Raw genomic sequence first — 13,495 nt, 5'->3', positions numbered from 1 at the left:
CCCTGCCCCCCAGCCATGATTGGAGAATCAGGCGCCTTTGCCGCCCTGGCCAGTGATAGCAGGAAGTAGGGGTGGAGCCAGCGATGGGAGCTGGGCACGGTCGAAGCTGGCAGTCCCGGGAGCTAGGGGTCCCTTGCCTGGGCCTAAAGCGGAGCCCACGATCACGGAGCCGCTGCAGCTGCGGGTCCCCGCTGCCCGAGCTGAACGCCTCAGCCAGAGGCGTTAGGCATGGGCAGGGGCAGAGCCTGCAACCGCGGGGAGCTGGGGGTCCCCTGCCCAGGCCTGACACCTCTGCCGGAGGCCTCAGGCCTGGTCAAGGGGCCAATCCGGTGATTGGTGATCGGAGGGTGATGAGGGTCAACTCCTCTGGCCGAGGCATCAGGCCTGGGCGGGGTGCTGAGCCGGGGATTGGGGGGATACGATGGTCCCCTTGCCCAGGCCTGAAGCCTGGGTCAGAGGCGTCAGGCTTGGGCGGGGTTGGAGCAAGCGATCAGAGGGAGATGGGGGTCCCCTGCCCAGGCATGATTCCTGGGCCAGAGGCCTCAGGCCTGGGCGGGGGCCAAAGCCAGTGATCGGGGGGAGATGGGGGTCCCCTGTCCAAGCCTGACACCTCTGGCGGAGGCGTCAGGCCTGGGCAAGGGGCCGATCAAGTGATCAGAGGGTGATGGGGGTCTACGCCTCTGGCCGAGGCCTCAGGCCTGGGCAAGGGGCAGAGCCAGCAATCGGAGGGGTCTGGGGGTCCCCTGCCCAGGCCTGATGCCTGGGCCAGAGGCATCAGGCCTGGGCTGGGGGCAGAACCAGTGATGGGGGGAAATGAGGGTCCCCTGCCCAGGCCTGACACCTCTGTCAGAGGCGTCAGGCCTGGGCAAGGGGCCGATCCTGCGATTGGAGGGTGATGGGGGTCAATGCCTGAGGGCTCCCAGTATGTGAGAGGGGGCAGGCTGGGTTGAGGGACACTCTCCCCCCACACACACCCAGTGCACGAATTTCGTGCACCGGGCCCCTAGTTTCATATAAATTGAATCATTACAATATGTGACCTTTTTTGAGTGGCATCTTTCACTGGGATAATGTTTTCAAAATTCATCCATCTTTTAATATTGATCAGTATTTTTATATTTTATTGCTGAATGATATTCCATTGTATGGATATACCATATTTTATTTGTGTATGCATCAGTTGATGGAATTTGTGATGTTTGCCCTTTTTGGTTGTCAACAGATTTTAAATGATTAAAAATAGGGCATTTTTTTTAGCATAGAGTTCGGTTTACAGAAAAATTGAGCAGATAGTTCAGAAATTTCTATATAAGCCCCCCTCTCCTACCTTGTGCATTTTTTCCATATCCTGACATCTTAAATTGGTGGATTTGTTACAATTAATGAACCAATATTGATGCACTTGTATTAATTAAAGTTCATACTTCTTTCTGATTTCTTTGACTTTTACCTAAAGTCCTTTCTCTGCTTGAGGATCTTATCTAGACACCACGGTACATTTAGTTGTCATGTCTGCTAAGGCTCCTCCTGTCTGTGACAGTCAGGTTTGTTTCTGATGACCTGGACAATGTATATTGTAGGATGCGCCTCTGTTAGAATTGATTTGATATTCTTCTCATGGTCAGGCTGGGCTTACAGGGTCTGGGGAAGAAGACCTCAGAGTTAAAGTGCAATTTTCATTATATCACATCAAGGGTATACACAATCTAAATGATTTATGGTGTTGATGTTGACCTTGACCACCTGGCTGAGGTTGTGTTTGTCAGACTTCTCCATTGAAAAGTAATCTCCCCTTATTTCATACTGTTCACTCTTTTCAAAGAAGCCTCTATATGCAGCCCAGACTAAAATAGCAGGGAACTATTTGTTTTTGAAGTTAACATACAGTATTACCTTCTGTGCTTACTGCTAGTAATTTTGGGACTAACATACAAACAAAGGGTAAAATTAAAATGTTATGTCCCTAATGGATTCACAGATGGGGTCCTGGATGAAGCTGGCCTCGTCACTAAATTACTAGTATCTTGAGAACTAGCTGCGTCCAGTTCCTCTGTTTCTGGCAACTGTTACATGCAAATAAAAAATTTTAAGACACATTGCCTAAGACTAGAAAGTTAGGTTTTCCTTTCCCTTTTTAATCCTGTGCATGTTCCTTTGTTGGAAGAAACAAAAGAAGAAAACCACTGGGAAGGAGAAGTAAGAGAATTACAACGAGCATCCAATAGGATAGTCAGATTTAAAGCATGGTACATGCTCCCTAACTTGATTTTCTGTTTCAGTCTTACAAAAATATAAACATTTCTATCAGTGATTTTTGTATTTCATTTTATAGCAATTGTCAGAAATCCAGAAGTCTAATATGCAGATCAAGTCCAACTTGGGCACGTTAAGAGATGCCCATGAGTTCAAGGAAGAGCGTCCTCAGTATGCCCAGGATTTCCAAAATGTGATGCAATTTCTTGATAGTCAGGTATGTAAAAGCGGGCAATAACTGTGGCTGAGGCCTAACTTTTCTTAGTGAAGTAATTTACAGCAAGCATCTTCTACAGAAAAAGTATTTGTGTCTTTCAGTGACCATGAAGGCAGCTAATTCTATTTTCTTGTCTTCCAATACATGCATAATATAGAATAGGTGTTCACTAGCTGCTTGTTGATTGACTAACAGATGTGGATACAAAACAGTTGGCAAAATTCCTTCATTTTCCCTTAAAATAATATCTAATTTGAATTGGTTAACATTGTCTCAGTGTCTATTCAGATGTAGGTCTCAGTTTCAAAAGGCATGGAAAGGCATATGGAAGCACTAACTTTATTTTTAGAGCTAAAATACACAAACTGCATTGGTGAACTGATGACCTTTTACATTTATCAAACACTAGAGGCCCGGTGCACGAAATTTGTGCATTGGAAGGGGGTCCCTCAGCCTGGCATGCGCCTTCTCGCAGTCTGAGACCCCTCACTCCTTACTTGCTGCCTGCTCGCTGCTCCTTACTGCTCAGCTCCCTGCTCCTTAGCGCCACCACCGCTGCGCTCAACAGCCATGAGTCTGGCTTCTGGCTGAGTGGCGCTCACCCTGTGGGAGCATGCTGACCACCAGGGGGCAGCTCCTGCGTTGAGTATCTGCCCCCTGGTGGTCAGTGCACATCATAGCAACTGGTTGTTCTGGTAGTTCCACTGTAATGGTCGCTTAGGCTTTTATTATATAGACTAGAGTCCTGATGCACGAAATTCATGCAAGAGGCTTGGCCGGCCCTCACAGCCCCGGCCAGCCCTTGCAGCCCTGGCTTTGTCTGGACACCCGACAGTCATTCTGCTGTTCGGTCTAATTAGCATATTAGCTCTTTATTATATAGTATAATTGCAGTCATTTGGGAGCAAACCTCCATAATCAGCACAATGTTCACACTGGTAATTTGGTCATACTGGTTTAGGGGGACATTGTGTATTACCAGGAAACAAATAGAGATTAAAGTTTACAACTTTAGGATTATTTTAAAAAGCAATCATACCACAGAAGCTTCTAACTAATTTCAGAGAGAAGGCAGGGGTGAGGGGAGTGGGAGGGAGTGACTAAACAAGGAACTTTAATGCATATATGCATAGCCCATGGACACAGATAATAAAATGGTGAAGGCCTGGGAGGGATGGGTGCGAGGTAGAGGGGGTCAATGGGGGAAAAAACAAACAAAGGGGACATCTGTAATACTTTCAACAATAAAATTTTTTTAAAAAGTAATAATACATCATTTAAAAAATAAGCATGTTTTTGAAATATGAACAACAGTCACTGCAGCTTGCTTTGCCTCTCACATCTTGCTTCCCTCCCACAAATCTACGGTCCACGTTACAGCCAGGATGACCATGTCACTGTCCCGTCTAGAATTTTTCAATGACTCCCTATTTTTCACAGAACACAGTCTCGAATCCTTTAGCCAGCACTCCAAGTCCCTGAGGATCTGGACCCAGCGTCATCTGCCACCTTTCTTGGCTTTCCCGTGACGCTCCCAGCGGCACCAAACAGCCGTGGGTCCCCGTGGCATGCGGGTTTCTGCTTGTGCTCTTGTGGCTTTCTCTGTCAGGCAGCTCCCAGTTTCAGGACCTGCAGTTTACTGCTTCAGCTGGGACAGCACCTCTTCAGAGAGTTCAGAGAGTTCTCCTGGAGTAGTTCCCCCAGCAGGACCTGGTCACATGCGCATTATGTGGGAACTCTATCGTTAGGTCCACCTCCCTCCTATACAGGGAAGGGCCTTCTTCTCTATCCTGCCAAGCAAGGTGTCTGGTATGTGGTAGGGGACCAGCTGTTGACAGTTGCTCCCAGCAGGCTGGTCTGTCATGAATTAAAAGACCCAATTATAAAATCCTAAGGTCCCACCTAAATATCTAATGTTTCCTTCCTGTGAACTGTGTTGTCAATTCAGAACCCATGGACTTAGAAAACTTAGTGTTTCCTTTTAGTTTCTTTCTTTCTTTTTAAAAAATATATTTTATTGATTTTTTATGGAGAGGAGGGGAGAGGGCGAGGGATAGAGAGTTAGAAACATCGATGAGAGAGAAACATTGATTCAGCTGCCTCTTGCACACCCCCTACTGGGGATGTGCCCTCAACCAAGGTACATGCCCTTGACCGGAATCAAATCTGGGACCCTTCAGTCCGCAGGCCGACACTCTATCCACTGAGCCAAACTGGTTAGGGCTCCTTTTAGTTTCTTAGGTTGGCCAGTTAGCACCAATATATTTTAAAACAAAATTTCATTGGAACACAGCCATACCCATTCATTTAGGCTTTTATCTATGGCTGTTCTGCTGTCACTAGAAGTCGTGACCCAGTCATCTGGCTCCAAGAACCTAAAATACAGGGATGGGCAAAAGTAGGCCTACAGTTGTTCAAATGGAAAAAGACATGCAGATTATGATTATTACAATAGCTTCATTAACTCAAATGAACGTACTGTAAACCTACTTTTCCCACCCCTGTATTTACTATTAATTCCTTCACAGGAAATGTTTGCTGTTACCTGCCTTCAAATGGGGGTGGGCAGGGGCTGGGTGGAGAGGAGCCAAGGGGGGAGGGCAAATGGGGGACATCTGTAATACTGTCAGTAATTAAAAAATAAATTTAAAAGGTACAGATGTGTTTAACCATTTTGACTGTATATATTCTAAAAATGCCTGCTAACATTTTACCAAATAGTTGGGCTTCCCAGGTACCCACTAAAAAGGAAGCTTCCATTTTGAATAGATTTCATTGTTACAGTTGCACATACATTACTCTTGTCTTACTGTTTCCTAGGAAAACAAGTGGACAGCTCGAGTTCAAGCTCTTCATCATGAACATGAAAAAGAGAAGGATCAGGTAAGATTAAGATACCACCCCTAAGTTCATTGCAGCATTATTTACAGTAGCCAAGATGTGCAAGCAACCTAACTGTCCATCAATAGACAAGTGGATAAAGAACATTTAGTACGTATCACAATGAAATATTAACCAGCTATAAAAAAAAAAGAATGAAATCTTGCCATTTGTGACAACATGGATGGACCCAGAGTGCATTATGCTAAGTGAAATAAATCAGGCAGAAAAAGGTAAATATCATATAATTTCATGTGTAGAATCTAAAAAATGAAATAAACAAACAAGTAAAACAAAGAAACTCATAGATAAAGAGAACAAATTGATAGTTGCTAGATGGGAGGGGGGTTGGAGGATGAGTGAAAAAGGTGAAGGGATTAAGAAGCACAAATGGGCAGTTATAAAATAGTTGTGGGGATGTAAAGTACAGCATAGGGAATATAGTCAATAATCCTATATAATAAAAGCCCAGCGACCGAACGGTGGAATGACCAGAACGACCAGTTGACCAGTTGCTATGATGCACACTGACCACCAGGGGGCAGACGCTCAATGCAGGAGCTGCCCCCTGGTGGTCAGTGCACTCCCACAGTGGGAGTGCCGCTGGACTGACCAGGATGAGCAGTGCTCCCACAGTGGGCTGGCAGGCCACGCCCCCACCAGTGCACGAATTCCGTGCATCGGGCTTCTAGTATTATAATAACTATGTATGGTGTCAGATGGGTACTAGAATTATCAGAGGATCACTTCCTAAGTTATATAAAGGTCAAATCACTATGTTGTACACCTGCAAGTAATATAATTTTGTATGTCAACTGTATCTGGAAACAAAAAACAAAAAATAAACCAATGACCTATAAGTTGGTCATTTTTGCAAAGAATATTTGCTTTTCTTTATAATTATGATAGTATTTTTTTTACCTATAGTTTGTGAAGAAATGTATAGCAAAAATTAAAATTATTTATAATTTCAATACCAAAGATAACCACTGCTACTGTTACTTAATAAATTCTTTATTATTGAATACGTTTCTAATTTTTTCATACAGAGTGGCAGTCTAAATAATTTTTAAATAAAGGCAAGGATTGTTCAGATTAAAACGATTTTTATGGAAGCAAATTTTAATTATAACACTGATTCCCTTTCAGCTGAGTGTATAGAAATTTAATAGTCAAAATGATTTTACACTAGTGCAAAAATTGTTTATTTTTTCACTTTAAATTATATTTTGTAGCCTTTTGGATCCTCTGTGTCTATGTTTGTCTAAAACATGTTCTAGAGATTGGAATTCTGGGTGTTAATCAATTCAATTCCTCATGAGAGCCCTCTTGCAGAAGGCCACTGTGTTCTCACATGGCAGAGAGGGTGTGGGTAGGGTGGGGGGAGAGAAGAAAGAGAGGGAGAGAAAGCTCAGGTCTTTTATTATAAGGGCACTAATTCCATCCCAGCATGAGGACCCTACCTTTAAGGTTAAAACTTCATCTGAACCTAGTGACCTTCCAAAGGCCCCATCTCCTAATACCATCACATTGGGGGTTGGAGCTTCAACATGGATTTTGGGGAACACAAACATCAAGTCTATAAGGCCAAGGGAAAGGGATTAAACAGGACTTGTGGTCTGGGGGTGCAGACTTGAGCCATTTTAGATTTCTGCCTCTCACACCCTCCTCTGGCCTGGCTTTACATGTCATCAGCAACCGCTTAATCTAAGTAGGGAGTCCCCTCCCTTTATTATTCTCACCACCACTTCATGAGTGTAGCTCTGATCACTATTTTAAACCATTTTTTGCTTATTTGTTTACTTGTTTAATTTCTGCTTCTCCAACCAGATCCCTACCCCTACAAGGAAGAGGTTCTATTTTATAGTTCTCCATTATAATCCCAACATTCAATAATGTGCCTAAAAAGTGATTGAAACTCATTAACTATTTGCTGAATGAGTAGGGAAGGTTGCTAGATCTCCAAAAAAGGGATCATTCAACCATGTTTCTGAAGATGGAGAAATGCTAATTGTAGGGGTCAGAAGAACAGGGATGAAAGAGTTGTCTGTCCGTATGAGCATGGTATTTGAACCCACGCCCTCTTACCGGCCCTACTTGTGTGCCTCACTGCCTTGCCTACTTCTCAGGTGTTGGGCACTAAGCCAGATGGGGAGGGGAATAGACAGGGGCAACTTAGCCAGCTTTTCTGTAAGAATGTTCTAGCTTTCTTTTGAGATGCTCAAAGGTGGTAGTTCCTAAAGAGGGTTGCCCTTCAGAGCGACCCGAGGCTCTTTTCCAAAATACACATGTGCCACTGTACAGCATGAGATTCCCCTTCCGTAGGCGAGTCTGGGACAGGCATATTTGGTTGGGGAGAAAGGGGAGAGACACCAAAACCCAAACCTGGACAGTTCTGTCTTGGATCCATCTTTTGAACCACTGCTCTTAGATTACTTGAAGTTCCTACTCTTATTATTCAAGGCATCTTAAAGCACTGGTGTCTAGGGACAGGATTAGGGTCTTCCTGATTAATAGGGGTCAGTTTTAGTCCTTGGTCTTCTATGGAAAGCCCCTTGTATTCCAGGCAGCTATGGGGAAGTCAGTGGCCTTCTGGCAGAACAGAATGCACGTTACAGTTTTACACTTGCCACTGCAAGTCATGATAGAGAGGACCAACTGTTAGTTCTGAGTGAGGCGCCTCATTTCACTGATTGGGAGTGTGGAGTGTTTGTGCTGCTAGGCTATGCTGCTTCCTCGTCTGTTGGTTTTGTTTGTCCAGAAGCTGCTGACTTCTGCCTTCATTTCCCTTAAACCCTAACAGAGGGGTGAATTCAATCAGTTTAGTAATCTCTGCCTGCGACCTAACTATTAATTATTCCACATGATTGGTGCCTACTGTTCCTACAATGCACATATTGTATTTCTCTGTTTAAGGGAAGTTGCATTTGCCAGCTTTTTATTGCTTTACCTAGATTTTTGGCAGTCGTTTTATTTTTATTTTTAAATAACATTGGTAGGAGTTCAAAGGGAGTCACAGATAAATGATGGTATACCCTTTTGACCCAATTGGGAAATTGTAGAATGGTCAGGAACGGGGGATGGCATGATGTGGACTGATAGAAAAAAAAGCAAAGACTTGAAGTGGTAGAAGGTCATAACAGATGGGCTCAAGAGCTACAGGTTTGTTGAAGTAATATCTGGCTATCCTTCATTCCTCTCTCAGTGAACTTTTATGTAATTTTGTGGTCATTTTCCAATTCTAATATCAAAGTGGTATCATCCCCTAGGTTTTCCTATGTCCTCTTTCTTCTTGGGGCCTGGAACAACTCCCCATATTATTGATCCTAAACCTCTACCCAGAACCCCAGACATCTTTACTGGCTTTTGCTTCTATTTTCCAGCTCAGTGTTTCCCAAACTGCTTTTGGGGGCACTCTTCCAGTTATTTGTAAAAATGTGGAGAAGATTCTTGACAATGTCCTCCTTGGGGGAAATTCTTAGCATCCACTAGGATATGAAAGGTTATTTTCAGTCCTCACTCAGGTAACCTTTTTAACTTGGTTTAACCCAGTGTTTGTCCAACCTCATGCAAGCACAGAGCGCCTCAGATGGGGGACCCTGCAGTGTATTGATTGAGAGCATTCACTTTTTGTTGTTGTTGTTTTTTTAATGTGATTGAGCAGTGTTAGCTTCACAAGAAACTGAGCAGAAAGTACAGAGAATTTGTAAATACTCCTGCCCCCATACCTGGTAAGCACAGCCACCCCCACTGTCAACATTCCATACCAGAGTGGTACATTTGTTACAATCAACCAACGTACATTGACACATCATTATCATCCAAAGTTCAAGGTTTACTTTAGGGTTCAGTCTTGGTATTCTGTGTTCTGTAAGTTTGGTTAAGTGACATGCATCTACCATTACAGTTTCATACAGAATACTTTTACTGCCCTAAAAGTCCTCTGCGCTCTGCCTATTCATCCCTCCCTTCCCCCTAATCCCTGATCTTTTTACTATTTCTGTACTTTTCCCTTTTCCAGAATGTCATATAGTTGGATCCATACAGGATATAACCTTTTCAGATTGGTTTCTTCCACTCAGTAATATGCATTTAAAGTTCCTCCAAGTCTTTTCATGGCTTGATAGCTTTTTAATGCAGAATAATATTCTACTGTCTGGGTGGACCACTGTTTATTTACCCATGCACCTAGTGAAGGGCATTTTGGTTGCTTCCAAATTTTGCCAATGTTGCATAAAGCTGCCATATACATACATCTGTGTGCAGGTTTCTGTGTGTACATGAGTTTTCAGCTCCTTTGGGTAAATACCAAGGGGCACGAATGCTGGATTGTATGGTAAGAATATGTGTAGTTTTATAAGAAACTGCCAAACTGTTTTGTAAAGTGGCTGTATCATTTTGCACGAGTTCCTGGGGGCTGCTTGATTGCGTGCAAGTATTATTTATTAATATCTTTCATGACATAGACACTGCACTTGGGAGTGTTCACTTTGAAGCCAGGCATGGAAGTTCAAGTCTGGGCTCTTCCCCGCCTAGCTGTCTGAGTCTGGACCAGCAGCCTTTCCCCCACAGCTTTATTTGATCTGTACATCCCTGTCTCCATTCCCACACTGTGGGCTTGGAATGTCCTTAGCTCCAGTTACCAAGTTTCTCTCCCAACCACTCCTTATGTTTAAGCAACTACTCAAAGAGCTTTAAGAATCTTTTCCTAGCCCTAGCCAGTTTGGCTCAGTGGATAGAGCGTTGGCCTGAGGATTGAAGGGTCTCGGGTTCAATTCCGATCAAGAGCACATTCAATTCTGTTGCAGGCTCTATCCCGATGTTTCTGTCTTTTCCCCTCCTTTCCACACTCTCTAAAAAATCAATAGAAAAAATATCCTCAGGTAAGGATTAACAAACAAACAAACAATCTTTCCCTAAATGACTAAAAACAAATTATTCTTTTAAAAAAATATATTTTATTAATTTTTTACAGAGAGGAAGGGAGAGGGATAGAGAGTTAGAAACATCAATGAGAGAGAAATATTGATCAGCTGCCTCCTGCACACTCCCTACTGGGTATGTGCCCGCAACCAAGGTACATGCCCCTGACCGGAATCGAACCCGGGACCCTTGAGTCCGCAGACCAATGTTCTATCCACTGAGCCAAACCAGTTAGGGCAAAACAAATTATTCTTGAATTCTTTTCATTCAATATATGATTCCCCCTGACACTAACTCTAAAGATGAATCTATCTGCCCTAACCGGTTTGGCTCAGTGGATAGAGCGTCGGTCTGCGGACTCAAGGGTCCCGGGTTCGATTCCGGTCAAGGGCATGTACCTTGGTTGCGGGCACATCCCCAGTAGGGAGTGTGCAGGAGGCAGCTGATCGATGTTTCTAACTCTCTATCCCTCTCCCTTCCTCTCTGTAAAAAAAAAAAATCAATAAAATATATTTTAAAAAAAGATGAATCTATCTATGAATCTTTGGATCTCTCTGTCCCTTGCATCTCTCCCTTTCTTTCAGCCACTCCTTCCTTCCTCTCTTCTTCCTTCTCTTTTTTTCTCTCCCCTCCTCCCTCCACCTTCCTTTTCTCAATAAGTATTTAATGAGAACCTGCAGAGCCAGAGATTGTGCTAGTGGCTGGACAGGTAAACATAATCAAAATGGGCTTTCCCGCCCAAGGAGTGCACTTTCACGCCAGGACAGCACATGTGGATGTGGGAAGGACAGGACTGCTTGTGGTCGCAGCCGCTCTGTGGAGAAGCCTTGACCCTTTATCATTGATCATCCCTGTTATTTCATGTAATGTGCTCAAGTTCACTCAGCTGTTCACATTATCAGTGATGCCTGTCAGCTTCCTGGGAACAGAAATGAAGCCCCTTGTTCAGCCAGGGCCTTGGTACCCAGTGATCAAAGATTTACTCCATGACTTAATATGCACAGATAACATAAGGCCAGGTATCCTATATAATAAAAGCCTAAAATGCAAATTGACTGAACGGCGGAACGACCGGTTGCTATGACGCACACTGACCACCAGGGGGCAGACGCTCAATGCAGGAGCTGCCCCCAGCCCGCAGGCCCCAAGCCAGCCAAGGCGAGTGCCAGCGCCCCCTCGCCCCCAATCATCCCACCGGTCACCCCACAGATCAGCCCTGATCCCCGGCCAGGCTTAGGGACCCTAGCCGTGCATGAATTTCTTGCACTGGGCTTCTAGTGCACATATAAACTGCAGAAGACAGTTTACATGCAATGTGCAAACTGATGCCTTTCTTAATTCTTTTTCCAGCTCCTGTCACATATAGAGAAACTTCAAAATTTAATGATAGACAGTCTAAATGCAAACAATGTTTTCTACAAGAAAAGGATGGAAGAGCAAGGGCAGAGACCCCAGGAACAGAACGAACCAATTACCATTCAGAGACCACAGGTATTTTTGGCTATCTATGGGCACTGGTTTCTTTAAGCAGTGCAGTTTATCTAAGAACGTGTTTTATTTTAGAACATTTGTAAGTTGGGCAAAGATGGAATATTTTTTCCTGTAGTTGTTTGTAAAAGTAAATTCAGTCGAATAATTCTTAAGAGTTATTTAAAAATACTGTAGAGCAGATTTATTCAATTAGAATTAGGAACACATTTGAAGGTTGATAAGAATTTCCTTTAGTGATTACTTTGAGAAGCAGCTGAGTCCAGATGCTGCTTTCATACAACTTTTGTCTCCTTGTCTTTAAAGTCCACATGTCCTCCCTTGTCTTTGGAGGATTTCATGAGAAGATTAATTTACTAAGTCCAGTATCTGTCCATTATCCGGTATGTCCCTATCTGATTCCAAACATGTATCCCTAGAAGACTGTTTTTCTTTGCAGATAAAAGAATTTACCAGTAAACCAGTAAACAGTGTCATTGAACCCAAAGGTAAGTGGTCCAGGATCCCAATGCTGGAGGCAAGGCAGGGTCCCTCGCCATTCGCTGGGCATCAGTAGAATGTGGGGCCGGATGTTTTATGGGTGCTAAGATGGCATTCCTCCTGTTATTTTAATTTGAGAGATCCTTTATCACAACCTAGAAAGTTGAAGAATTTTAAAGACGTAAATGATTATTGAATGGTCTCCTATATTTTTCATCAGAATATTGTTATGCTCAGTAACCGTTTTCCTCTGTACACATGTGCAGTCGATGGAGTTATGATTAAAAGGGTCTGGAGACAGGCTGGCTCAACTCCCATCTCTGGCACTTAGTAGCTTTGTGAGTCTCTACCTCAGTTTCCCCAGTTCTAAAGTTGGAATATTAATACTAACTATATCTTAGGGTTGTTACAGGGAGGACATGTGAAAAGTACGCCTATTAAACATTCATTAGTGTTAGCTATTGTTATTGATAGTAAAATTAATTATTTTTAAGTACTGGAGAGGCTAACTGCATTATTCTCCGTTGCAGTTGTTTGGGGTTACAGGTTTGTCCTAAGCACAGTGAGGGCATATACAACCTACTCCTAACTGTAGCAATGAGAGCGCCCATGTCTGTGTCATTCAAGGGAGTGTCTAGATGGGAGACTGGCAGCCAGAAGCACAGGGTCTCACGATAAAACACAAAGCTTGCCTTCTGCTGGCCTCCTTCCAAGTGATCCCAGTCTTGTTTCCTGGACGTCTCAGGTTGTTAAGGCACCTTGTCTACTCAAGAGATTAACTGGGATTGGAAATGGGCGTGTGAGCTGGGTTTTCTCTCTGTTTCGGGGGCCCTCCGGAAAGACATTGACCTACACACTGGTTTCCTTCTTGTTTTGAGAGAGAGGTTTGGGAAGGGCCGTGGTTCCCTATAACTTCTCTTTGAATAGTGAGAGTTCAGATAGTGAGGAATACCTGTATAATTACTTAAATAGCATAAATATTTTTCTGAAAAGTATTTTTAGGAAAAGTTAGCTTTTAAGGATTTCTGTTAAACATCTCTATTGGGTGAGTCACTATATGTTGGTAAATGTCATTTATTGTTTTGTGGGGGGAAAAGATTAGGGTAAATGCTGGCAAATATATATATATTTATATACCATAGCTTGTGATTTTTGTTATCAATTTATTTATTTATTTTTTTGTTATTTCAGGGAATTCTTTAATCTGGCAAACTGTTGAATCTAAGCCACCTGCCCAAGCTGTACCTAGTAAGT

At 43.3% G+C, this 13,495-nt stretch overlaps 1 protein-coding gene across 5 annotated transcripts in view; it reads left to right on the top strand.

The window, feature by feature from the left end:
• The window catches only part of DZIP1 (DAZ interacting zinc finger protein 1), a 54,466-nt gene that overhangs the window by 19,871 nt on the left and 21,100 nt on the right, over positions 1-13,495 (top strand). For 4 of the 5 annotated variants that reach the window (XM_059684970.1, XM_059684969.1, XM_059684972.1 and 1 more), the window contains 5 exons: positions 2,333-2,470; positions 5,291-5,353; positions 11,624-11,764; positions 12,201-12,249; positions 13,433-13,489. In XM_059684970.1, coding sequence (XP_059540953.1) covers positions 2,333-2,470; positions 5,291-5,353; positions 11,624-11,764; positions 12,201-12,249; positions 13,433-13,489 — 448 coding nt within the window. The remainder of the gene's footprint in view (positions 1-2,332; positions 2,471-5,290; positions 5,354-11,623; positions 11,765-12,200; positions 12,250-13,432; positions 13,490-13,495) is intronic. The other variant, XM_059684974.1, reaches the window with a different exon arrangement.

Source organism: Myotis daubentonii, chromosome 2 (assembly GCF_963259705.1).
Source record: "Myotis daubentonii chromosome 2, mMyoDau2.1, whole genome shotgun sequence".
NCBI classification, from domain to species: Eukaryota; Metazoa; Chordata; class Mammalia; order Chiroptera; family Vespertilionidae; genus Myotis; species Myotis daubentonii.
The sequence above is the reverse complement of the archived record's forward strand: the minus strand, read 5'-3'. Positions and strand labels throughout refer to the sequence as shown.